At 54.7% G+C, this 26,377-nt stretch overlaps 8 protein-coding genes across 8 annotated transcripts; 5 read left to right on the top strand and 3 right to left on the bottom strand.

The window, feature by feature from the left end:
- Positions 1-23: 23 nt before the first annotated feature.
- Positions 24-11,858, top strand: Aud_002531 (polyketide synthase; the record flags this gene model as incomplete). Its single annotated transcript, XM_043287497.1, has 1 exon — positions 24-11,858. One exon carries the CDS (start codon positions 24-26, stop codon positions 11,856-11,858), a length of 11,835 nt encoding a protein of 3,944 aa, XP_043143432.1.
- Positions 11,859-12,744: 886 nt separating this feature from the next.
- On the top strand, positions 12,745-14,217 carry Aud_002530 (Zn(II)2Cys6 transcription factor domain-containing protein; the record flags this gene model as incomplete). The annotated part of the gene is made up of 2 exons (XM_043287496.1): positions 12,745-13,114; positions 13,172-14,217. 2 exons carry the CDS (start codon positions 12,745-12,747, stop codon positions 14,215-14,217), a joined length of 1,416 nt encoding a protein of 471 aa, XP_043143431.1.
- Positions 14,218-14,450: 233 nt separating this feature from the next.
- Positions 14,451-16,428, bottom strand: Aud_002529 (alpha/beta hydrolase family protein; the record flags this gene model as incomplete). The annotated part of the gene is made up of 2 exons (XM_043287495.1): positions 14,451-15,442; positions 16,089-16,428. The coding sequence occupies 2 exons, from the start codon at positions 16,426-16,428 to the stop codon at positions 14,451-14,453; spliced, it is 1,332 nt and encodes a 443-aa protein (XP_043143430.1).
- Positions 16,429-17,110: 682 nt separating this feature from the next.
- Positions 17,111-18,342, top strand: Aud_002528 (NAD(P)-dependent alcohol dehydrogenase; the record flags this gene model as incomplete). Its single annotated transcript, XM_043287494.1, has 2 exons — positions 17,111-17,330; positions 17,378-18,342. 2 exons carry the CDS (start codon positions 17,111-17,113, stop codon positions 18,340-18,342), a joined length of 1,185 nt encoding a protein of 394 aa, XP_043143429.1.
- Positions 18,343-18,968: 626 nt separating this feature from the next.
- Aud_002527 (isoflavone reductase family protein) lies at positions 18,969-19,922 on the top strand (the record flags this gene model as incomplete). Its single annotated transcript, XM_043287493.1, has 1 exon — positions 18,969-19,922. One exon carries the CDS (start codon positions 18,969-18,971, stop codon positions 19,920-19,922), a length of 954 nt encoding a protein of 317 aa, XP_043143428.1.
- A 149-nt stretch (positions 19,923-20,071) lies between these two features.
- Aud_002526 (intradiol ring-cleavage dioxygenase) lies at positions 20,072-21,347 on the bottom strand (the record flags this gene model as incomplete). Its single annotated transcript, XM_043287492.1, has 3 exons — positions 20,072-20,690; positions 20,735-21,059; positions 21,104-21,347. The coding sequence occupies 3 exons, from the start codon at positions 21,345-21,347 to the stop codon at positions 20,072-20,074; spliced, it is 1,188 nt and encodes a 395-aa protein (XP_043143427.1).
- An 883-nt stretch (positions 21,348-22,230) lies between these two features.
- Positions 22,231-23,156, bottom strand: Aud_002525 (bZIP transcription factor; the record flags this gene model as incomplete). The annotated part of the gene is made up of 2 exons (XM_043287491.1): positions 22,231-23,094; positions 23,142-23,156. 2 exons carry the CDS (start codon positions 23,154-23,156, stop codon positions 22,231-22,233), a joined length of 879 nt encoding a protein of 292 aa, XP_043143426.1.
- Positions 23,157-23,544: 388 nt separating this feature from the next.
- On the top strand, positions 23,545-25,186 carry Aud_002524 (uncharacterized protein; the record flags this gene model as incomplete). The annotated part of the gene is made up of 4 exons (XM_043287490.1): positions 23,545-24,111; positions 24,159-24,249; positions 24,330-24,850; positions 24,917-25,186. The coding sequence occupies 4 exons, from the start codon at positions 23,545-23,547 to the stop codon at positions 25,184-25,186; spliced, it is 1,449 nt and encodes a 482-aa protein (XP_043143425.1).
- Positions 25,187-26,377: the final 1,191 nt, after the last annotated feature.

Below are 26,377 nucleotides of genomic sequence, written 5' to 3'. Positions count from 1 at the left end.
TTTACTCGATCCTTTCTCTTACAATGGCTCCTCAACAACGTTCTGAGCCGATCGCGGTCGTAGGAACTGGCTGTCGCTTCCCCGGTGATATTCACAGCCCGTCCCAGCTCTGGGAAGCAATCTGCTCCCAGAAAGACCTACTCACTCCCATTCCTCCGTCCCGGTTCAACAGCAAGGCCTTCTATCACACGAATGGCGAGCGACACGGAAGCACAAACGCTGACCGAGCCTACATGCTTGGCAATGATATCAAGGCCTTCGATGCCAACTTCTTCGGCATCAATCCCCGAGAAGCCGAAGCTATCGATCCTCAGCAGCGGATGCTCCTCGAAACCGTTTACGAGGCGATGGAGGACGCCGGTCTGACCATCTCCGGAATGAAGGGATCAGACACCGCAGTGTATGTTGGCCTGATGACGGGTGACTATCACGAAATGCAGATCCGCGATCCGGAGAATATGCCCATGTATATGGCCACTGGAACCGCTCGCAGCATCGTTTCCAACCGGGTTTCATACTTCTTCGACTGGAAGGGACCCTCCATGACCATTGACACCGCCTGTTCCTCCAGCCTTGTCGCTCTGCATCATGCCGTCCAATCCCTCCGAGCTGGAGATTGTCGCATTGCCGTGGCAGCTGGGGCCAACCTCATTCTTGGGCCCGAGATGATGATTGCCGAGTCGAATCTGCACATGCTGTCACCCACTGGCCGATCTCGAATGTGGGATACCGCAGCGGATGGATATGCCCGCGGCGAAGGCTTTGCCGCGGTCATGCTCAAGACAGTCTCCCAGGCCCTGGCTGACGGGGATCCCGTGGAATACATTATCCGGGAGACCGGAGTCAACCAGGATGGACGGACACAGGGTATCACCATGCCCAACGCAGAGTCCCAGACAGCTCTGATCCAGCAGGTCTACCACAGGGCCGGCCTTGACTACACGCGCCCTGAAGATCGGTGTCAATTCTTCGAGGCGCATGGAACGGGGACACCCAGAGGCGACCCCATCGAGGCGCGTGCCATCCGAGATGCTTTCTTCGTTGACTCCCCAACGACAGAAGAGCCGATTTATGTTGGGTCAGTTAAGACGGTCATCGGCCACCTGGAGGGCTGTGCGGGCTTAGCCGGTCTACTTAAAGCAGCTGAAGCAGTGCGTCGAGCTGAAATCCCCCCCAACATGCATTATACAGCCATGAATCCCGATATTGTCCCTTTTGCACAGCATCTTCGGGTGCCTACCAAGACCCTTCCTTGGCCGGGCCACAGCTCGGTTCGCCGGGCGAGCGTTAACTCATTTGGTTTTGGAGGAACCAATGCCCATGTCATCATTGAGAGTTATGATCGCCCCGATCCAAGCCACACTCCTTCGTTGCCCACCATCTTACCCATTCCGTTTACCTTCTCGGCCGCCAAAGAGACGTCGTTGGTCCGTCTGATCACTGAGTACATCGATCTGATCAAATCCAACAACGCCCCACCTCTCCATGAGATAGCCGCGACTTTGGCAACCCGACGATCCCAACACTCGATCAGGGCCACCTTCTCTGGCAAAGACAAGGACCAGCTTCTGCACAACTTGGAGACTGCGCTCACCGCACCGTCAGTGGGAGAGCGTAAGCAGACAGCACCCATATCGAACCGGATTCTGGGCGTCTTCACGGGCCAAGGCGCTCAATGGGCATGTATGGGACGGGAAATCCTTCTGGCATCTCCAATGGCAAGGGAGACTTTGAAGAACCTCCAGGCATCTCTGGATGAGCTTCCCGATGGACCAAAATGGACTTTAGAATCGCAGCTGACGCAGACTGAGGACCCATCGCTGATCCAGGAAGCCGCGCTATCGCAGCCCCTGTGCACCGCAGTGCAGGTGATGCTGGTTGATCTGCTGCGGGCCGCGCACGTCTCCTTCCACACGGTCGTAGGCCATTCGTCTGGAGAGATTGCCGCGGCGTATGCGGCCGGAATGATCTCTGCTCGGGATGCCATTCGCATTGCATATTACCGCGGATTGTACGCCAAGTTCGCCCGAGGCAGAGAAGGCGGAAAAGGCGCCATGATGGCGGTAGGCATCAGTTTCGACGAGGCCCAGAAGTTCACCAACGACTCCAGGTTCCAGGGCCGCATCGCTGTCGCTGCCAGCAATGCGCCCCGATCCGTGACCCTCTCTGGGGATGAAGATGCCATCGGCGAGGCCAAAGCTATTTTTGAGCAACAGGAGACCTTTTGCCGCCTCCTCAAGGTCGATACCGCGTATCATTCGCACCACATGCTTCCCTGCCTCGAGCCATATATTGCCTCCCTACAGGCTGCCGCGATCACCCCCTTGAAGCCCAGCGACGAATGTATCTGGGTTTCAAGTGTGCACGGACGAGTAATGACCACTGACGGGGAGAGAGAAACACTCAAGGCAAAGTACTGGGGTGACAACATGGCCAATACAGTGCTTTTCTCTCAGGCGGTTCAGAAAGCGACGCAGCTACATGGCCCCTTTGCTCTCGGACTGGAAGTCGGGCCCCATCCCGCATTGAAGGGACCAGTCACTCAAACGACAAAGGAAGGAACCGGCCAGGTATTGCCGTACAGTGGCACCTTGGCTCGTTTTGGACACGATGTTGAGGCCCTCTCTGACGCACTGGGCTTTTTGTGGAAGGAGATCGGCCCTCATGCCGTTGATCTTCGTGCATACGGCGCCGCAACTTTTGAACTGTCATTCCAGCGCAGTTGCCACCCGCAGCTACCGCGGTACCCGTGGGACCACAGCCAGCGATTCTGGAAAGAGTCCAGGGTGTCGAGAAGATATCGCCAACGCCAAAGCAACAGGCACGATCTTCTGGGCGCTCGCTGTCCTGACGATCATGACCATGAAATGCGATGGAGGAACACCCTGCGCGTCTCTGAAGCCCCGTGGCTATCCGGTCATAAGGTCCAGGGGCAGATTATCTTCCCAGCGGCAGGGTATCTTGTAATGGCCATGCAGGCTGCGCAAGAACTCGCTGCCGACGCTCCGATTTCCATGCTACATCTCCTTGATGTCAATATTGACCGGGCGATTGCGCTCCCAGAGGACAAGGGGGTGGAGGTCATGTTCCATCTTCGGCCAGATACTATTACCTCCTCTATGATCGAGGCTAAATTCTCGTGCTACTCGGCCACTTCGGACGAGGACGGGGCCCGGTGGCAGCGGAACGCCTCTGGAGGGGTGCAGGTCCATCTAGGTCCAGCAGACCACATCCAGCTTCCATCCCCGCAGGAAGAGCCCGTCTCTCTGGTGCCTGTGAAAATGGAGACATTCTACGAGTCTCTAACCAAGATCGGCTTGGAGTATACAGGCCTCTTCCAACGACTGGATCAAGTGAACCGTCGTGCGGGGCGGGCCACTGGTTACGCGCAGGATATCTCTTCCGACAGAGAAATGCCTGTCATGATCCATCCCGCGCTTCTAGATGCCGCGTTTCAGACCATTTTTGCTGCCTTCTGCTGGCCAGAAGACGGCAGCCTGCACGGCCCCTATGTCCCTACCCATCTTCGATCTCTCAGTATCGTACCAATGGCCCCTTGTGACGGTCAGAAGATGACAATCGAATGTACCATCACGGAATCACTCCCACAGACTGTCACAGCGGACGTGGACATCTTCGCACCAAGCCACCCTCGTGTCCAGCTGGAGGGACTGACCTGCACGATGTTGGACCCTCCAACCCCCGAGGACGACTGCGAACTGTTCGCCGAGACGGTCTGGCAGGCGGATGCCGGGGCCGGTCTCAATCCAGCTGACCTGGCTTCAGACCGTACCGATGACCTGGAGCTTGTGGATCTTTGCGAGCGGCTGTCCTACTCTTATCTCCGTCAGCTCAATGCCGCTATTGACCGCAAGGATGTGGATTCCTTTGTCTGGCATCACCAGCGTATCTTCGAGTTCATCGACTACCTCTTTCCCCTGATAGAAAGCGGCCAGCACACCACCATCCGTGCTGAATGGAAAGACGATTCCCACGAGTGGCTGCTTGCCCAGGCCCGACAGCACCCAGGCATGGTGGATCTGCAGCTAATCTCCGCAGTTGGAGAACACCTCGCGGACGTGGTTCGGGGCAAAACCACCATGCTGGAGCACATGATCGCCGATGACACACTGAACCGATTCTACAAGTACGGACTCGGCTTCCAGCGGGCCAATACCGCTCTTAGTCGTGTAGCTGGGCAGATCGCCCATCGATACCCGCGCATGAAGATCTTGGAAATTGGCGCCGGCACAGGGGGCGCAACCAAGGGGATACTGGAGCAGCTGGGCGATGCGTTTGAGCAGTACGTGTTTACCGATATCTCCACGGGCTTCTTCGAGAAAGCACAGGAGCAGTTTGCAGAGTGGGCGTCGCGCATGACGTTTCGGCCTCTTAACATTGAAGAGGAGGTAGCCGCCCAGGGGTTCGAGGACGGTACTTTTGACCTGATCATCGCCTCGAATGTGCTTCATGCGACCAGGACACTGGAGTATACGATGCAGAACGTCCGCAGGCTGCTAAAACCGGGCGGCTACTTGCTTCTCCTGGAGGTAACAAGCGACATTCTGCGGGTCAAGTTGATGATGGCAGGTCTTTCTGGATGGTGGCTGGGCGCTGATGACGGCCGACGATATGCCCCGACCATCAGCGTGCCTCAATGGCACGATCTCTTGATTCGTACCGGATTCTCCGGGGTTGATCAGAGGGTGACTGACTTCCAGGATGTGTCCAAGCATATGACCTCGGTGATGCTCTCTCAAGCAATGGATTCTGACGTTGCCTTGTTAAGAGATCCCCTGGCCGAGTCTCACCCTCCGATCACTGTGGACCGTATCGTGCTTGTCGGAGGTCGTACCGCAACTGTACACACGCTAGCGGAGCAACTCTCGTCTCTGATGCTGAGCTGGAGCTCTGAGTCCCCTGTCATCGTGCCTTGTTTGGAGGACATGGTTAGCTTCGATATAGGCTCTGCCGCTGCAGTTGTGTGTCTGGCTGACCTGGAGGAACCCGTGGTGTGGGGTTTGAACGATGAACGGCTCGCTGGACTGAAGAAGCTTCTCAATGGCTGCCGTCAGCTGCTGTGGATCACGGCTGGAGCTCGCGATAGCAACCCGCACGCCAACATGAGCATCGGGCTCGGACGGTCGTTGGTGTACGAATACCCTCACATCCGGATGCAATTCCTTGATCTGGCCAGCGATTGGGAAGGTCAGGCGGCACACATTTCCACTGCCCTTGCCCGCCTTGTCTTGGCGGACAAGATGGAGCTTCCATCGAAGCGGACGTTGTGGAGTGTCGAGCCTGAAATCGTGTTGCAGGAGGGCCGCTGGATGATCCCTCGCATCCTACCCAACGATCGTATGAACCGTCGGCTCAATGCCAGCAGAAGGAGAATTACAGATACCGTTTCATTGACAAAGAGTCCCGTGGAAGTAGTCGGCGATGGCGCAGATGTGTGGTGTGAGAAGGCAGACCTTGCGATGCAGAATGATACGCTCTTGGTTCGGACCCAGTACGCTCTTCTACACGGTCTTTCACTGACCGAATCTGCCCGTCTATATCTGTCTATTGGTAAGGTGGAGCATTTCAATTCAGGCAGCGATCTTCCCACGGTCTCGACTGTCCTGGCTCTAAATCACCGGAACTTGTCACTCTCATGGGTCCCTCCGACCTATGCTGTCCCCATTGAGAGCTCCAGTGCGACGCCGGACTATCTACTGATTACTGCGCTGGCACTCATGGTCAACACAGTCCTCGATCAGGTTCCCTCGCAAGGACATATCCTTCTGGTGGAACCAAATCCAGTTGTGCGGCGACTCGTTGAGAATCGTGCGCGCAAGCAGAGCTCGTCGCTGACAGTTGTGTATTTCTCCCCTGGACATGAAGACGCCATCTATATCCCTCGCTTGCTCCCTCATCGTCACATCTCCAGGCGTTTGCCCGTCGGAGTAGATTGCGTTCTCGACTGCTGCGTTGAAAAAAGACATCCACTGGAGGAATTGCCGCATCGACAACACACCATTCGTTTGCTCGACATCTTCCAGAACCCCTCTGCGTCCCACAGTTCAGCAGCCTTACCTTCACAAGAAGACCTGAAGAGAGCCATGGAAGCCGCATCAGCATGTCTTGAATTTCACGAAGTTCCCGTTCAGCTCATTCCTCTGCCTGATGTCAGTAATGCGCGGTCGTCCGCGAATTATACCTCCATTATCGACTTCACAACCTCATCGACTGTTCAGACGCTTGTACGGCCTATTGACACCCACACTCTCTTCCGGTCGGACCGATCCTATCTGCTTGTTGGCTGCACCGGTGGACTGGGGCAATCACTCACTCGCTGGATGGTGCAAAATGGCGTTCGCTACCTCATCCTGACCAGCCGAAGCGTGAACAAAGTGAATCGAGTATGGTTGGACGAACTGGAGCGCATGGGGGCGCAAGTTCATCTATTTGAACTGGACATTGCAGACAAATCGGCCCTACTAGCTATGCATGACCATGTCCAGCAGCAACTGCCCCCCATTGCCGGAGTGGCCAACGCAGCGATGGTGCTTTCTGATCGCCTCTTCAACGACATGACGGTGGAGGATCTCCAAAAGGTGCTGAATCCCAAAGTCGCCGGTACTGCCCATCTAGACGAGTTATTCTCGGCTCCTACGCTGGACTTCTTTGTGCTGTTCTCCTCGCTGGCTAGCATCGTGGGAAACCGCGGCCAGTCCAATTACGGTGCAGCGAACTTGTTCATGACGAGCCTGGCCGCTCAACGCAAGCAACGGGGCCTTGCGGGCTCCGTGCTCGACATTGGTATGGTCTTGGGCATAGGTTACGTCTCCCAAAGCGGCATCTACGAGTCCACGCTGCGCCGGTTCAACTACATGCCCATCTCGGAGCCCAAGTTCCACGTCATGTTCACCGAGGCCATCATCGCCGGTCGTCCGGAGCAACAAGACGCCCCTGCCGAGATCATCACCGGTCTGCATCGCATCGCCGAGTCGGACGAGAAGGAAAAACAGGCCTTCTGGTCGGGCAATCCACGCTTCTCCCACTATACTCTCCGCGACAATACAGGTTCTGAGCGGGCAGACACTGCGGTCGTCGCGCTGAGAAAACAGTTGGCTGAGGTTGAGGACATGGCAGAGACCACGCAGGTGGTTTCGGATGGCTTCCTGGCCAAACTCGGAAGGATTCTCCAAGTTCCCTCGGAACAGATCAATCCTGCCCAGCCGCTGATCAATCTGGGCGTTGACTCGCTGATGGCCGTCGAGGTACGATCCTGGTTCCTCAAGGAAATGGACGTGGATGTGCCTGTCTTGCGCATTCTCGGCGGCGCTTCACCTCTCGAGCTCTGCCAGGAGGCCGCTGGTCGCTACATGGCCTCGCGGGCGCCTACACCCCCGCTGATGGACTCGTCCGGGACATCGTCCATGAGTACAAGTCAGATGCTCGGCTCCAGCCAGCCCATAAGCTCAGCGACCTCTCACACGGGTCCGCTTTCGTCTGACGGGATCAAGACCCCTCCGGAGACTGTTGACTCGATGGAGGCTTCGTCTGTCGAGGAGGAGGAGGAGATGGTGGTTGTGGAGAAAGAGGACTGGGAGGTGGCCGAAGTGGACCGCATGTCGTTTTCCCAGGAGCGGCTGTGGTTCCTGAGAGTGTTCCTGAAAGATCGCGCAACGTACAACGTGACTATGGTGTACCGTGTGCGCGGACCTACGGCCAGTGCGTTGAGTGACGCCTTCGATGCTGTAGTTAACCGCCATGACGTTTTGCGGTCCGCGTACCGCGAGAACCCAGAAACTGGCCTCCCGTACCAGGCCATTTTGCGCCAGTCTCCGTTCCGATTGTCTCAAAGGGAAATGGGCACGGGAGATAGAGAGATTGAGCAGGAATTCCAGAGGCTCTGCCACCATGCTTATGATCTTGAACACGGAGATTCCATGGCTGCAGTGTTGTTATCACATGGGCCAGTCGACCATACCCTTCTTTTGGGCTTCCATCACATCGTTTTTGACGGGTTCAGTGGTCAAGTCTTTATCAAGGATCTGGCCGCTGCATTGTCTGGTCACCGTCTCCCTCCTCTGCTTCATCAGTACACTGATTTCGCTCGCCGCCAACGGGCCCGAGTGCAGAACGAGATGGCAGACGATATTGCGTATTGGAAGCAGGCGTTTGCTACGCTGCCAGACCCTGTGCCTCTATTCGATTTCTGTCAGGTCACGACCCGGCAAACATTGACCGATTATACGACGCATGGAGTCCAGCGTTCGATCCCCACGTCGACTGTGAATACCTTCAAAAAGATGGTGCGACAGTTCCACGCGACCCCTTTCCACGGCCACCTGGTCATTCTGCAGCTTCTTCTCGCTCGCCTTTTGGAGCTGACTGAGGTCTGCATCGGAATCACGGACGCCAACCGTACAGACTCTGATTTTCTCGGGACAATCGGGTTTTTTGTGAATCTTCTTCCCCTCCGCTTTGAGATCGGGCAGCACGAGTCCGTAAAAGGGCTGCTGCAGAATGCGCGCGACGTCACCTATCGAGCTTTACAGCACTCCCAGGTCCCGTTTGATGTCATTTTGGATGCGCTGGCGGTTCCCCGGTCCACCACGGAAAGTCCACTCTTCCAGATTCTCATGAACTACAAGATGGGATCTGCTGGCAGGGTGAAAACAGAGGGACTGGAGGCGGAGTTGCTGCAGTTTCAAGACGCCCGCAATCCGTATGATCTGGTTTTCGACATCGAGGAACAAGATGACGGGACTACGCTCGTTGGCCTCCAGTCGCAGTCCTACCTCTACAACCAAGAAGATCTTGGCATGTTGCTGGATGCCTACGTCTGCCTACTGACATCGTGCGCCATCAACCCCAGCTGGCCTCTCGGTAAGCATACTCTCTACCATGAAGAAAGGGTGAGCGCTGCACTGGAGCTGGGAACAGGACCTCGACTGGACTTGAGTGAAGTCGTGACTCTTTGTCGCCGAATCGACGAAACTGTTGCCATTCAGCCGGTCGAAGTGGCCGTCAAGGATTACGAGGGCCATTCCCTCACTTACGAACAGATGCACAGCCAGATTCAATTCATTGCAGCCACGCTGGAGGCCAGCGGAGTGCGTCCAAAAGACTATGTCGCTGTCTTCTGCGAGCCTACCATCCACTCGGTCTGCTATTTGCTCGCCATCTGGCGTCTGAATGCCGTCTACGTTCCATTGGATCCTCAGAACCCGGCGGCCCGATTGCAACTGATTCTAGACGATTGCCAACCGAAGGTCCTTATCTACCACGAAGCAACCGAACAGACCGTCCGCGAGTTCCACCTGTCTGCCACTAAGCCCATCACCTTCTCCAATTTCACTGCTTCGGCAATTCCCCCCGTTCCTGACCGATCCGAGTCCTTCTCCCCCGCCTGCGCCTTGTACACTAGTGGCTCGACAGGGGTGCCCAAGGGAATTGTCCTGACCCATGGCAGCTTTGTCAACCAGATCATGGGCGTTCGGCATCAGTTCTCCGTGGGACGCGAAACGGTCCTACAGCAAAGCTCGCTCGGATTCGATGTCTCCCTGGACCAGATGCTGCAGCCCCTCGTCGGCGGCGGCACCCTGGTGGTGGCTCCTCGCCATCTGCGTGGTGATGCCGTGGAACTGGCCCGGTTGATGGTGCGAGAGCATGTCACCTACACCTACGCCACCCCGTCCGAGTACGTGGCTCTGCTCCGGTACGGCGGGGATGTGTTACGGCAGAGCTCGTCCTGGCGAATTGCCTTCGTTGGGGGCGAAGCGCTCCCTCCGCATCTGATCCGGTCCTTTTATGCTCTTCAGCGTCCGGGCCTCCAGCTTATTAACAGGTATGGCCCCACAGAAATTACGGTGTCTAGTAGCTGTCTATCCATCGATACGTGTGATCCCGCCGTTCTCCAGCTGTCGCGGGTCAGTGTGGGATCGTCGCTGCCAAACTACGCGACCTACATCATGGATGACAAGGGACGTCCTCTGCCTGTCGGATACGTAGGGGAAATTGTCATCGGCGGGCCGGGGGTGGCTCAGGGCTATCTACAGAAGGAAGAGCTCACCCGTGAACGATTCGTGGCGGATCCGTTTACCAAGCCGCAGCAACGCGGCTGCATGTATCGGACAGGAGACAAGGGTCGGTTGCTCCCGACGGGAGAATTGATGTATCTGGGCCGAATGAACGGAGATACTCAGGTAAAACTGCGAGGCTTCCGGGTGGAACTGGAGGATATTGCCCAAACCATCCTTCGCGTGTCCCAGGGGCGTCTGGCTGATGCTGTCGTTTCTGTTCGCGGCATCCACAATGAGGATGGGGATCGACGGTTCCTGGTGGCCTTTGCTGTCCCCGCGCAGCAGAGCAATGGTGCTGGCGAGATTCAGCCATTCCTTGACCAACTTGTCCACTCTCTGCCTCTGCCTCCGTACATGATTCCCCGGCTGATTCTCGCTGTCGACCATCTGCCGCGGAATCCCAATGGCAAGCTGGACAGACGCGCGCTGGACCAACTGCCGCTGCCTTCGCTGTCCATCGACGCTCATCCGCAGAAGCTCACTGCTGCACAGGAAGCGGTAATTTGCGTGTGGAAGCGATGTCTCGACCCCTCCAGTCTGCCTAGTTCATGGAGCCCCGCCGCGGATTTCTTCCAGCTGGGTGGCAACTCGCTGTTGATGGTCCGTGTGCAAGCTCTACTGTCTGAGGCCTTTGGTCGTCAGGTTGCACTGCATGAGCTGTTCCAGTCGAGCACCGTGCAAGGAATGGCCGCTCCCTTCGCCCCGGAGGAGCTCGCCCACCCCACCGCTCTGATCGACTGGGAGTCGGAGACAACACCAGGCGAACCAGAGCGACATGCAGCCGGGTCCGTCTCACCGGCTCGGCTCCGTCCCAGCGACGGGAAGATGGAAGTATGTCTGACAGGATCCACCGGGTTCTTGGGCTCCGCGCTTCTTCGCCACTTGGTCGCCGATCCTCGCGTGTCCCGCATCCACTGTGTGGCCGTTCGCTCCTCGGATCCAGCTCGCCCGCGGTCTTTGGCCGTCGCCTCTGACAAGATCGTGGTCTATGCGGGCGATCTGACGGCGCCTCGTCTGGGTCTCGACCCGGATACGTGGGACGTTCTGGCGGAGCAGGTGGACGCTATCATCCACAACGGGGCGGATGTGTCGTTCCTAAAGACCTATCATTCACTGCGCAAGGCCAATGTCCAGTCGACGCGCGAGTTGGCTTGCCTGGCCATGCGCCGCCGCATCCCGCTGCATTTCGTCTCCACGGGAGGAGTGGCCCAGCTGGCTGAAGTCGAAACCCTTGCACCGCAATCAGTCACGCGTTTCGTACCCCCAGCCGACGGCTCCATGGGCTACATTGCCTCGAAATGGGCCAGCGAGGCCTATCTGGAGTCGTGCGCGGCACAGTTCCAGCTGCCATGTATCATCCACCGACCGTCCAACATCGTAGGCGAGGGCATTCCCTCGACCGATCTGATCCACGCTATCCTTGACTTCTCGGTTCGAGTTCAGGGCGTTCCGGCTTTGGATAACTGGTCCGGAGCATTTGACTTTGTGCCTGTGGAGGATGTCGCGCTCGGGGTGTGTGGGGAGATGGTCCGCAGTGTCGATGCCCTAGAGCAGGGACTGGCTCCGCCGCGATATGTGCACCACTGCGGTGCGGAAAAGATCCCGGTGGGTGATATTGGCAGCTATCTGGAGAGAAAGCACGGCGTTACGCTTCGTGAAATGGACGTGGACTCGTGGCTCGATGCGGCCCGTGCGGCTGGGCTTTCGGCGGCCATGGAGAGTCTGGTGACGGCAACATTGACAGAGAAGGATCATCATTTGCTGCCGTCGTTGTCTCGGTAGCACTGTGTGAGTGAATTAATTGGTTTGTGATGTGTTGTCATGTTGTGGATTAGCATGTGGATCCTGCTGTCTAGGGTTGGTGGATACTATGCAGTCTCTAGAAATACTAGTATAATAATTAGATCGAGCTATTCAAGTCTTTTACCCTCTTGAGGAAACTGGTCTGCGCCTAAGCTCGCGGCTGTCAGGTTCTCTGGATATGGTCAATTCAGATCTCGACTCTAGGCCTGATTCTGTCAAATTCTCTTCCCAATTCTGACTTTACGGCTTACTTCCGCTTCACCCTCAGCAATAATTGGCTTAAATGATCTACCAATCTAGATTCAGGGCATCTTAGTTGTATCTCATTCCCAGGTGCCCTGTTTCACCCCCGTCAGCACTAAACAAAGTCCAGCCTTGGTACATGGGCTGATCCGGATATCAGAACCCACAGCACCAATCAAAGGGAATGTGGAAAAACACATCGCTAAGCGATGCCCCGTTGCCTAAACTTTGTAAACCGTTGGTGCAGTCTAGGCTTTCCGTTAGAAACCATGGAATTGCATGGAAAATCCAGATCTCCCCTGAGGCCCTCACGCCGGCCAATTAGACAAGTCTTTACGTGTTGGTTTATAAGAGTTACATTGTCGACCTCGAAGGATCACCGATCAGCAGTTGTTGGCTGATGGGAAAAGAAACAGCGGTCTTCAGAAGGATTGCAGACCACAGACTGCCGAGCATGTAAGCTGCAGAATGAGGCCACATAGCGACCATGTATTTGATATCTAGAATGACGTAGATCCATCGTGGGTCAGTGTATATAACTACCACAAGGACATAGAGCAGAAGGAGAAAGACATTGCCTGTCCACCCAGCCAGTTCAGGATACCCTCGAGGCACAGGCACCATGAACGCTTCCTCCGCCCGATCTGCTCAACCTGTCACCCGCTTGGCCTGCAATCGATGCCACCAGCAGAAGCTGCGCTGCCACCGCAGTCTCGTCCCCGGCCAGCCCTGCGCACGCTGCGAGAACGCCCAAGTCGAATGTGTTTTCGAGCCTCCTCTACGGCCGGGGAGGCCCAGCACTCGTCGCAAGTCTCGCAGCAAGCCACCGTCTCCCTCCAAGGGCAGTACAGTCTCTTCCTCAGTGAAGTCTCCTCGACAGCAAGATGACCAATCAGCGAACGATCCGCCGAGAGGATATCTGTCGGAGCTAGATGGACTGTTCGATGGGGTTGCATCCGAGTGTCCAATGGCCAGCAGTAACGATGACCAGGGTATGTATCCCACGAGGTTAAATGCAGAACGGATAGTCGGCTAGGTACTCACTGCAGCTGGGGCCACAGTCTCCCTCTCTCCGTTTCCTGAGCCTAATCCGGATGAGCCTCTCCTCTCGTTCGGCTGCAGATCTCCGTTGAACAGTGGCTACCTGTATATGGCGCCTGACTGGCTCCATCTGCCCATGCAGCCCCATTCCTCCGCCCCCAAACCCCACTCTTCCTCCTTGCCGCTTGGAGAAACCTTCCAGCCAACCGCCGCCATAACGACATTCTCTTTATCTTCATCTTCATCTTTGTCGTCGTCGTCGTCGTCGTCGTCGTCGTCGTCATCATCCGTCTCGACGTCGACATCGCCCCTGCTGGTAGCATCCGACGTCAACTTCTACCGGCTGTCCGAGCTGAGCATGACGCTGAACGAGTATTTCTGTCAACTGGCAGCAGCAACGGCAACAGCCGCTGCCGGAGCGCAATCGGACTCCGTGGTGGATCCGCCCCCAACCATCACCATCGACCAGATCCTTGCCGTCACCCAATCCCTGGCCGACATTCTCTCCCCTGTTCCTACCCATAATGATATTGATAATAATAATAAATCGCTTCAGCATCCCAAACCCCCCTGCCCACGCGCAGACTTCGACTACCCCTTCCCTGTGGCCTCTCGATCCTCACCAGACGGTGCTACCTCCCTGCTGATCCTCTCCTGCTACCTTCGCCTCCTCCACCTCTACAACATAGCCCTATCCAGCCCGTCCGCAGTCGCAGTCGCCCCTGTGTCTCCAGCAGGAAATGGGAATGGGAATGTGATGCAACCGCTGCGCTTCCAGATCGGTTGTTTCTCCACCCCCATGACATCCTCCATGGCGCTACTCGCTTGCGTGAGTTCGCAGCTGCTGGGCAATCTCGAGGCCGCGCTCCGACGTCTCGCGTTGAGTATGCCGGCTGTGGGCCGGGGAGAGCAATCCTGGCCTTGGGAGCCGGATGCTGGCCCGGGATCCTGTGTGATGATGGTCGCGCGGGCGGCAATGCTGGAGGCGAGGACGCTGCAATCTAATCTCCGGCAGCGGCTGCATGTCCTCAATTCTGTTTCTTCTCCTGAATGAGTAGATGGGGGCTGCCGGGTAGTCCGTCCTATGTTATTAATATTACAGTTGGTTTTCTGGCGTGTTTGTCTAATAGATAGGTTCATTAAAGGGTTCGCAGAAAGTTTCAGTGCTAGGTTTATTGGAGATGTCGGCTATTACGGGTTATGCAGTGACTAGTAAATGGGAAGTATCCTTTAACTTGCTATAGGTAATATGAAGAATCAAGAGTTAATCGTCTGCCTCTTCCCTCTCTACGAAGTGGTACATTTCTTTATAAAATCAATCATGGCCTGCCTCCCGGCCGCTTTGACGGGTATCTCCGTGTGCATGGCCCCAGAGACATCCAATCTGTCCACCTTCAGTCCAAGTCTCCTGCCCTCTTGCTCCAGCTCCGCAGCCGCATATGCCGGGATGACTTCGTCATTCTCAGCCGAGAGCAGCAGAATCGGCGGGATCTCATGCTCGTACTCGTGCCCCCGCGGATCACGATCTTGATCCCGCCACCGCGCCATCCGCTCCAGCGCTACTGCACTGCTCCAATTATTCCACAGAAACGGCCACAAGTACCGATACGGCAGCCACTTTTGCGGATACAGACTGATCAGCATATCCTTCGTGCTCGACATCGGTGCTTCCAGTATCATCCCGGAGACGGGAACGCGCGGAGAACTTAACTGCCGAGCCAGGTACGTCGCAGCCGCAGAGCTAGCAATCGCCGTACCCAAACTATGGCCCCAGAGCACCATCCGCACATCCCTATCAGGGGCACCGTAAGTCTCCGCTACCCACTGCAGAAAGGCGACCGCGTCGAGCTCGATCCCGATCTGGCTCGCGCGACCAGAGGACTTCCAGTACCCGCGATACGACAACGCGACGACGAGGTAGTCCACCTCAGACGACGGTGTTGGCGGGTTGATAGTCCGCAGGAACTGCGACAAGAGCGGCAGACGCATGGGAGTCGAGCCGCCGTTCCCTTGGAAGTAGCAGATCACCACTAGCTTTTTCCGTGCCTGCGCATGTGGCTTCTGGGTCACGCTCCGAGGGGTAGCTGGCATCCACCCCTCACAAACGGCCAACTTGGTCCCGTCCGAACTTCGAATGCGCTTTTCTTCCCACCGGACGGGCTTGCATTCGCCTGCGTAGTCGGATATCTGCTCCGAACGGGCGAACGGCGGCAGCCATGAGATATACAAGAGCTTGTCCTGCATGACGACGATCCAGAAACATTTCCATGTCCATAAACCTAGTAGCAGGGTAATAAAGATTACAGGCGGTATCAGGACAGGTGGAATGGCAGATGTAAACACGCCACGCCTCTGAAATGGGGCTACATGATGTGATCTTTTTCCTGATGTGGAGCGGATGGAGTGAAAGGATCGAGGGCCCAGAGAATAGTACGAGGGTCTGACTGCCCTGGCAGCGCTAATCCCAGGCAGACTGCGCTGGACGCGCCTAAGAGTCCATTTTGCCCGCATCAATTAGCATCAATTGTGGATTGAAGCGATGAGGCCATACGGACGCGTCGGTGATGACGATGGAGGAGTCATGTGATTGATTGGTCATTGCTTACTCATCCGCTTTGGATTCCGGATATTAAAGCCTTTAAGGCAAGGCATGAAGAGTCAGAGTGCGTCCTGAGTCCTGAGACCATACTGAAGATGCTTTGATGCGTAGAATTCGATCCTCAATTGGGAGTTAACTTTACCGGTCTTTCTATTCTACAAGTTAAACCAGTCTGTGGGCCAAGCTATACTTTGCCAGCCTCCACGGACATATTATATATATTTGACCTTCACTATGTCATCGAACAGGTTTGGCATTCCTCATTCTTAGACAAAGCCGTCATGACCCTGGGCTTCATGGGGACCTCATGTACCCGTTACTCGTACAATAATCGTCGTATATCCTGATGGCGCTGGAAACATCGATGGCATTCACGCCGCATTTGTGAAGGAACGAGTCGGCGGTTTGCTGGAGATCCGAGCGACAGATACATTCGTTCTCGAAGGGATCGACTGCGCAGCCGATCCCCTCTGCAAGGAAATCGGCGCCGCCTTGCGTGGAGGAGCCCCAGTAGAAGCAGCTCTTTGCGCAGGGTCGTTTCGACGCATAGGCCGGGGACTCGGTGAGCGTAGCTGTTGTTGCCTGTGCTGCGTTGATGAAAAGGGAGCAGCAGGGGAGAATGAGGATGCTTGTATTGCGAGGATTGTAGAGGCCTTTTGCAGTCATTATCCCGAATTGACTGGCGCTGCTGGCCGTTCGGAAGAAGGCCTGCCATTGAGCCCCCGCTCCTAATAAATACTGAGCGGCTGATCGCGTGGCCCCGTGTGGTCAACTCCTGCATAATTTAGGATACTCCTGCTAAGCAAATGGCATCCGTAATGGTTGGCCAGCCTTGTCCACGAAGGTGCTGATCAGGAGGGCTGAGTAGACCAAGACTATCTCTAATATGTTGGAACACCTCCAGTCATTTCCTGCTTGCCAGCATCAAGCCTAGGCAGCTTGTATCGTCCCTTGGCCAACAACCATGATGATACTAGCCTGCTTGGTGTGCTCTTGCTTTTCGCCAGTTAGTGACAGCCTTGTTGGAGTTGATGTTAAAGTTAGCTGGGGCTTGACCCAAATCCACGGATGAAGGCCAAGCATTCACCCGATAGGCTTCAATATCATGGCAAGCTGTATTAATATGGAACATGAGATTAATCATCGACTTGTCTTCGACCGTACATGTGATAACTCATACCCCGCGATAGATCGTGTGTGGATCCCCTCGATCAGGGTCGGCAGTCGGAGTCGGGATGGGGGTGGGGAACCTCCACCATCCCCATCAATATCCGGGGTTTAAGTACTCCTATTGCGAACCTCAGGAAGGCACAGAAGTATTTCTATCCGGTTCTACTGCCAGGGCAAAATGACAAGCAATCAACCCACGCCGCGCAAACGAGGTATCGTCTCCTACGGCTCCTACAAGACAGGAGGATGGAAGCTCAAGGACATCACTCTCCGTCCTTTGAAAGAAAAAGAACTCCTAGTTGAGATCGTCGCATCCGGAATATGCCAGACCGACCTGCATTTTGCAGGCGCTGAGAGTGGATTCGGCGTACACTATCCCCGGATCATGGGTCATGAAGGTATACTATCCCCTCTAGGACCAGCGCACCAGCTAAGTGAACAACAGGTGCCGGATACGTCCGAGAAGTAGGCGCAGGGACACACGTCGCCCAAGTCGGCGACCCGGTCATCCTGTCTTTCTCCTCGTGCAAGACCTGTGAGCCATGCGAGCGAGGGCACCCCGCGCACTGTGCCAACTTCAACGCGATAAACTTCGAGGTGGAACTGGATAACCTTGTCTTCAGCGAGGAGGCGTCGGCATCGGCATCGGCATCCACCGCGACGGAACCGGGCATCTACGGACGATTCTTCGGCCAGTCAAGTTTTGCGAGCTACTCGATCGTCCGCGAAGATTCAGTGGTTAATGTCCGTGGGGTGGTCGAGACCAAGTCGGAGCTACAGTTGCTGTCGCCTCTGGGCTGTGGGATTCAGACCGGGAGTGGGGCGATAATCAATGCCGCAAGAGCTACGCCGAAAGACCGGGTGGCCGTCTTGGGTCTGGGAGGTGTCGGGTTGAGTGCCGTTATGGGCGCGAAGATTGCAGGTTGTGCACAGATCATCGGTATTGAGCGACATGCTTCCCGGCTGGAGCTGGCGAAGGAGCTAGGTGCTACGCATGTCGTACAGGTTGATACGACGGGGGACCCGCAGAGTGTATCAGATGCTGTTCTGGCCGCGACGAACAACCTCGGTGTGAACATCGTGCTGGACACGACTGGTGTGCCGGCGCTGATTGCCCAAGGTGTCAGGATGGCTTCATTCAAGGGGAAGATTTTGCAAGTTGGAACGGCGCCGGAGACAGGAACGCTGACACTCCCGATTCACGAGTTCATGGCAGCAGGGAAGCAGTATATGGGTGTGGTGGAGGGAGACGTGAATCCAAAGGAGTATGTGCCTAAGATGGTTAAATGGGTGCGAGACGGAAGTCTGCCTCTGCACAAGATTGTCAAATACTACAAAGCAGAGAACTTTGAGCTGGCGATCCGTGATATGCAGTCCGGGGAGACGATCAAGCCAGTCATTTTGTGGTAGTCAATAGTACATAGGCTGTTCAGCTCTCTAGTAGACAATCAATAGCTTACAATCTACACGAGGACATTCGAAAGCTCCTCGAGGAAGCTTTTGTCAACATACTAATATCGCTAGGCTGAAAAGGGTGCATTTTCGTACTCATCAGCCTACTGGTGTAGCATCTCCAGTTCTGAACAGGTTGGGCCAACGCAAGTCTTCGGCACTTGAACTCGGCATGTACAGGTACTGGAAAACTTTGGGCCTCTAACAGAATAACGAATCAGATTGAAAGCGTCTATCAGGACTCAGAAAGCCGTACAAGGGCCCACTAATGACCCGGCTCGATCACCCAATCCCTGCAGACGGAAGCATTCCGTCGAGTCCAAACATGCTCCAATCTAACCATATCAGCAGTTTGATCTGTTTGTGCCTCTAGCAAACAACAACAATTGAGGGCTCTCATTGGATCAGGTCTATTTGTGCCGTTTGTTGTGTTTGGAAATGTGCGGGTAATGCTATGTACTGACGTCAGCCCAGCAAATCATGACCTTCCGGCAAAGTATAAGACGAGAGGACTGAACAACAAAGATATCGATACCAAAGCTTTCATTCAAGTAGACCAAGCAGCTTGGAAAGCAGATCAACTCATGCCATCGACACCGCCCATCACCAACCGCCCCGTGGTAGCCATTGCAGGCGCCACAGGGCACCTAGGCAGTCACGTCATTTCAGCCTTCCTGTCTCCCCCCTTTCATGCCTACTTCTCGGAGATAATCCTCTTATCCAGACATGACAACCCACCCGTCCCTCCAGCTCCAGAAGATCTCGGCGCAACGATGACAGTCCGCAAATACGACGAGGACAATCTTCCCGCGGCGCTGGAAGGCGTCGACGTGCTTGTCAACACAGTCGGCGCATCCGGCCACGCTTTCAAAGAGAAGCTGCTCCGCGCGTTACCCTCAACCGGGGTCCAGGTCTACTTTCCCTCCGAGTTCGGGGTGGACCATTACGTTCATGATTTTCCGCATGGAGAATGGGACCAGAAGAAAAGGCATTTCGAACTTGCGGGACGGCTCATCCCGCAGGTGAAGGTTTGCCGGGTGTTCTGCGGCTTGTTTCTGGAGGATAGTATCGGGCCGTGGTTTGGGCTTGACACCGTACGGGGCAAGTATGAGAGCGTGGGGAGTGCAAAGTCGTTGGTGTCGTTTACTGCATTGGAGGATGTAGGGAGGACGGTGGCGTCTTTGGCGGCGATGCCGTTGATGAGTATTCCGGATGTGGTGCACATTGGCGGTGATACGCGATCGATTGAGGAGATTGCGAAGGTTATGGAGGCTGCCGGGGCGGGACCGATTGAGATCACCGAGGTTGATCTGATGAAGTACAAGGAGGAAACGACGGGGAAGATATCGAATGACCCTGCGGGGTATCTGCGTTTCTTGATGGGGGAGAATAAAATCAATCATACTTCGTCGGGGCTGGGATGTGATAATGAGTTGGTCAACATGCACGAGAAGACCTGGAAGTGGAAGACTATGGAGGATCTGGCCAAGTCCACCAACGGAAGGCCATGGAAGGACATTCGGTGGCCTCCTGAATAAACATATTCGATGATTTGGTTTTGCAGGTACAAGCAGGCAGAGCACCACGTTGAAATTCCTTATCACTAGCGTACAAGGAGATACACACATGCCAGTCTGTTTCATCCGGTCTACCTCAGCAACTTGTCCCCAGACCAATCTAAAGTGATTTATGCACTGGAAGACGGAGTAGCGCCAGAAGGCATCGCACCAGAAGGAGCAGCCCCCGAAGGCATCGTACCGTTCATATTGCCGCCACCAGAGCCGCCAAAGGCCGAGCTGGCGGTGTTCTGGTGTCCGCCGTCCTCCTCATAGTACGCGGCAATGCTGTAGTACGAGTTGTCAGTGTAGTCGGCCGATGCATTGATACCGATCTGGATCCACGCGAAGAGACCATCCTCCAATCCGTCACCCAGGTACAGGTACTCGGGGAAGGGATCGTACTCATCCGACGCCTGCAGAACACTCCACATGTCGTCCGCGTTGGTGGTGATGGCCTGGGTGTTGGTGTTGTACGGTGAGGTATCCTCGACGGCGGAGCGAAGGACCTCGTTCCAGAAGAGCTGGCCGATATGGGCGATGCTGCTGGTGCCGACTTCCAGGGTGCCATTGGCGTTCATGGTGGCGTTGAGATGCGTCAGGAGATGAGTGTGGGTGGCGCGTCCGTCGTAGTGGCCGGGGAAGATGGTGTCAAACGTAACGACGCCGTCGTCGTCGGTCTGCTGGATACCGCGGAGGTAGGTTGAGTCCCAGCCGTCAGCAGCGTAGTTGCCAGAGGTAGAGATGCCACTGTCAGGTCAGCAGAGCCCATCTTCTGGTCGGTGGAGTCATACCTGTAGACACCGGTGGCATTGGCGTTCCAGATATCGACCACAGCGCCCTTCACAGGCCGGCAGGTGTTGACGTCAATGTACTGCACCTCAAGGGTGATGTCGACACCGTCGCAGTACTTCTCCTCCTTGACATTCTGGCGCAGGATCTCTCCCCAGACGTAGTATGGCCCGTCGGTAATGGTAGGGGTCAGGATGGCGCTGGTGTTACCGCCAAAAATAACTGATTCGGGCGTGTTGGATGAGTAGTCGAGGACATTGGTCTTGTTATGGTTGATGGCTTCCCACTTCTCGAGAGCAGCCAGATCACGACGCCACTTGTGAGCATCTTAATTGTCAGCGGGAACATTATGAAGTGTCGAGGTCACTTACTAGTCGTGATTCCCTTGCTCTGGCGCAGCTGGCGGGCAGTGCGAGCACGACGAGCGACATTGCGCTGGTTCAGCTGTTGTGCCTCCGTGGTGCTAGCACAAGCATCTAGTGCACGCTTGGCTGCAACGGCGTACGCATCGCGAGCACGAATCTCCCGCTTGACGGCGTGGGCATCGTGGACTTCGCCGGGGTGGGCGGCAGCAAGCGTGGCAGCCGCAACGAGGAAAATCTTGGAAAAGTGCATCTTTCTTGATATCTGACAGTGAGACTCTGGAGGGAAGCTTGTGTTCTCTTCATAGTCATAGCTCCAGCTTTTATACTGTTTTGGTTGTTGTCATCCTGAGATAGGACAGCCCCAGCCGCGTCATCCTCTCCAGACTTAATGAGTGCAGGGCCTCGCAACAGAAGCACATACCACCGACAACTCCTGGCATAGACCAGAAGATGCGTAATCCCCGATCAGCGATTGATTCACGATGCTTGGCGATAGCTTGACTTGGTCAAGCTGCACCGAAGAGACGTAATGGAAGGTCTTGGCGCCGCGTATATGGGCTCCGCTATCCTGAGCCATCCGCAAAAATAGGGAACAGAAGCAGAGAAATGATCGACAAGGACGACGAATCATGAAACGGGTATTATTCCATGTCGCGCGTCTGGCTTGTGGAACGACGTCTCTCTCCTGCCGGTTCGGTGCTGTCGTGAAGTACGGTGTCAGCTCATGTTTCAGCAGCCAGTTGGCAACTAGGCAGAATAGGGGTGCCGAAACTCAAGAGCTGTCACTGTAATGACCTGCACACGGAATTCATACACCCCTTACACAATTGATCCTTGGGTGTAACAAGTGATGCTTCAATGGTCGTCAACTATTTGCGGCTTAAGAAGCAGGTGGGGCCAGTTGTCATTTACTGAAAAGAGTGGATTGAACTCTGCGATCTCAGAAAATGGAACTCCTAGCTAATTCATGGAATCCGCCACCAGGTTCATTGATCACAGTGCTGTACTATAGCAATTCAAACTCACGTGGTTAAAATTTGAAATATGAGGCGCCTCTGAGTGCCGTTTAGGATGTCGCTAGTCCGAATTTGGAACAAACAAGCTTGGACAATATTTTCTCCACGGCTGACTTATCAAAGACATATATCTAGAAGTGCTTGTGATACTGTCTGATTCTTGACCTTGCATCCACCACTCGAATTAGGAACGCAACCCTCTTCGAGAGACCGAGCGAGAGCCTCTATCTTCTCTTCACTGGTGGCATACCGCATCAACAGCTTGTATGCACTCTCGCAGGGCAGGCCGCCTTCTACGCGGTCGGCTTTTTGCTCGGTCTCTAGCCCAGCTAAGATCGTCGAGACGTCGGAACCGGGATTCGCAGCGAGACGCGTGAGGAGCTTGCAAGGAGCAGGTGGCGGCCGGGATGATCCCTCCCCCGGGGTTCTTGGTTCATCCGGTGCCAGTCCCGCGTCGTGACAGCTAGTCTCTTGTCTGCTGTCCGATGTTGATTTACTCCGTCCAGGCGAAGAGAACATATCAGGGACTTGACTGTCCTCAGCAGTGGATGATGAATGGTCGGCTGGTTTGGGGATAGAATCGCTCAGTGGACAACTGCTGGATTGGCAAACCGTGTTGCAGGGCAGTGAGCATTGCAGCTGTGATGACGGAGCGCAAGACGGGCCTTCTTTGCCTTTGTTGCAAATTCTGTCACCTGCAACTTCATGACATTGATGGCTATCCTTTGCACCATCGGGGGATCTCCGCCGAGTTATCCAATCATTGACAGATAAGCGATCAATGCCGAGCACCAGCAACAGCTCTCGTAGGTAAATATTCTCTTCTGCGACCTTCTTAGCTGCGGTTTGTATCTCGACGGTTGCCCGGACACCTTCTTGTTCAAATTTTCTCAGTCTGCGTTCCAGATCGGCCGTGTATTCCTTCTGGCGTGCTCTGTTGCGACGTTTATTCTCTCGCAAGCGCAGGGTGCGCTCCGTATTCTAGGCTCTGATTTAGTGCGGCCATGCAATGACTCGGGAACACCTACTTTATCGCACGACATCGTTCCCGTCGGTCTGGGGGTATTAATGAGATGGGGGCCTTTGGCAGAGACTTGAGGTGAGCAGGAGTGGTTTGAGCAGAGAAACGTGGCTGTTATCTGAGGGTTGGACAAGCCAGCGTTGATTGGGCCACGCTAAAAGTGGGGTTATAATCAACAAAGCCAATAAAGTCCGAAGCTCCAGACCCACTGTAAACTTTAATGCCCTCAGGCCAATGCGAACCAGCAGAGGAGTGACCAATCATTGTCCAGCTGTCCGTCTCCTTCCTCTCCGCCAATCATGTTCGATGTGTCCGTCCCCCGAAGTATACAGCATAAAAGGCTGATGCTCTCCAGGTAAAAGAGACAGTGGTAGCGTTCTGGTTCTTCTCCTTCACACCTTCTAGTCACTATGGCTACCGTCGTCGAGTCGTCACGCAGCTCGACATCCGTTCCAAGGAACAATACCAACAGCGGGAGTTTCAGCGGCCCTAAAAACGATCTCGAAGCACAACAGACTACAGCTTGCTCGGAAGAAACAAGTCAATCTTCGAGTTTGCGAGATATTAGCGGAGATAGTGGTCTACAGGACAACTCCAATGTGCCCCATCTCTCTCTACTGCGGCTATTCTGGTTCTTCTTCTACAACTTTGGACTATTTGCCTGGGGGGGCCCTGTAGCACAGATCTCCCTCATCAAGGAACACTTGGTGCTTAAAGAAAAATGGATCACACTCCCGCGCTTCCAACGCGTCTTTGCTGTCTACCAGATCCTGCCAGGCCCGGAGGCAGCAGAGCTATGCATGTTCTTCGGGTGTCTCTCCGCTGGTCGCTTGGGTGGGATTGTCGCCGGACTCGGTTTTATTTTGCCCGGATTTCTTCTTATGCTTCTTGCGTCTTATCTTTATTCTCTGGCAGGGCTAGAGAATATTTACTTTAATGCTTCCTTCCGGGCTATCCAACCGATAGTCTCTGCGATGGTGAGCACTTTCTAGATCCAAAAATATCACTTGCTGACGACGAGTAGATCCTTCGAGCCACACACAAGATCGCAGACCACTCCGTGGTCGACCACAGTACTCATAAAATAAATCCATATCTCGTCATTGCTGGCCTCTGTACGGCGCTAAACACTGCTCTTCGTATCAATATGTGAGCCTTGCCTCTTGTCCACCGCTCACAGTTCTGGATGTTACAGCAACATTAAACGAGCATAGCTTCATTTCCCTCGGTCTCTACGGTGTGATATATAGCTTTATATCCCGCGGCAAACGAATCATCGCCATATGCCTCTTCATCCTCCAGTACGTCGTATACACGATCTACGTGGTTTTCCGAGGTGTCCCATCACCTGTTTCCCTCGCGCTCGGAATAGCCAAGACCCCGTTCCTTCCCAATTTATTCGCACTTGGACTGGTAGCCGGAAGCCTCTCTTTTGGTGGTGCATACACCGCCATACCTTTCATGCAGGTCGAAGCCGTTCTGAAGGGTGGGTGGCTTCCCGCGCGCATTTTCCTGGATGGCATCGCCATTGGGAATATTCTCCCCGCCCCGCTCGTGATCTTTGCAACTTTTGTCGGTTTTCAGGGCGGTTTGGCAGATGGCAACCTTGGGACAGCTCTTGCCGGCGCAGTGGTTATTACTATAGGCATGTTCTTCCCCTGCTTTCTCTTTACGATTGCTGGGCATGATCTGCTGGAGAAACTTGTACGGAATGAGGTAAGTCACTCATCCCTTCTCTGAAGACTCCTCATGACCTTGTTATATATATACTGATCCCCGCAGTTCCTTTCGGCCTTCTTTGACGGACTTTGCGGTGCTGTCATCGGCGTGATCGCTATTATAGCGCTGCAGACGTTACGCTCAAGCCTTGAAGTCTCTGACTCAATGACAACAGCTGCTTTGACGCAAAACGTCATAAACGCTGAGAGTGCCGCCTCCGCTTCTGTACTCTACGTCCTTGCGCTGGCTGTACTCTACAAATTCACCAACAAGTATACACCATTGCTTCTTGTTGCTGTCGGTGCTATTGCAGGACAGTTTCTGTTTGTTTGAAAAGGCAGGTTAGGATGGTGGACAAGGTCAATAATTGAGAAAATTTCCCGTTCACCGGCCCTACCTTAGACGGCCCACAGCTCCAAAGCACCAATGGATATGCGCAGACCCTGTTAGCCAATCTGTAAAATCCAATCAAGATCGCGCTCAGAGGACAAAACACCCCAGAACCAAGTTGCGACCGCAGGCTGGGAATTGTAATTTTCCCCATCGTATATTGCGGATTGGAATACGCGACGCTTAAGAGAGATATTTTGAAGTGACTCTGGAGTTGGGCAGATCGCCTTCGAAGATAGGCCAAAGTTAGTCACTTTGGCCAGCGGAACTGGTGCCTCGCTGTTCGCGAGAGTACTACTACCTCCTCCGTGCTATAAATCTACATAGGGTTCATCGTTTTATGTTATGGGTAGTCAGGACAATATCAATCTTTAATACTCAGACCTGCGTGTCGAAAATGGCCCTTAGCACTTTCTTCTCTTGCCCCAACCTGGTTAATACACCATTCGAGAAAGGAACTGGATCCCCGAGCCGGATCTTCAGCGTAGTAGCTCCAATTACGTCTTATGAATCCTTTTAGCTCAGCAAAGAACTCTTCAATTGGATTCAGGTCCGGCGAGTAAGGTGGCAAGTAGACCAGTTTTACTCCCGCATCGGCACACATCTGTGAAATCCGTTCAGAGTGGTGCAATGATGCATTATCCATGACCAGGACAGACTTCGGCTCCGGCCATCTTGCACAATGGCGAAGTAGCTCGGCGATGACGTCCTCGAACACGGTGGCATCCGTTGAACCACGAAAGACGCGAGAGAGTACAATCCCATCTTGAGCATATGCAGGCAGAATTTGATACCGCTCGCTGCGGTGGAACTGTGCCACTTGTTTTGGTGCTACACCAAGTGGTGACCAGCCTGTCCGTCGGGACCCAATCCGCTTATCACATCCGGATTCATCAACATAAACAAGGTGGGATGAATCAAAGTCGGAAGAGGTTATGAAGATAAATCTCGCGTAATTCGGCGTCCTGTTCTTTAGCCTTCTGCTGGGAAGTTTTTCGGGATCAGCCTTTGGATACGAGGGCTCTCCTAATGCTGGAGGTTGTTGCTAGCATCTGGAATTCGTCCCATAGAAAGATAGCCATCTCGTCGAGGTATAGACTAGGCTTTTCGAGCAGATGATCGCAAAGAGCTTCT

The sequence above is a fragment of the Aspergillus udagawae genome (assembly GCF_001078395.1).
Source record: "Aspergillus udagawae IFM 46973 DNA, scaffold_2, whole genome shotgun sequence".
Lineage (NCBI taxonomy): Eukaryota > Fungi > Ascomycota > Eurotiomycetes > Eurotiales > Aspergillaceae > Aspergillus > Aspergillus udagawae.
The sequence above is the reverse complement of the archived record's forward strand: the minus strand, read 5'-3'. Positions and strand labels throughout refer to the sequence as shown.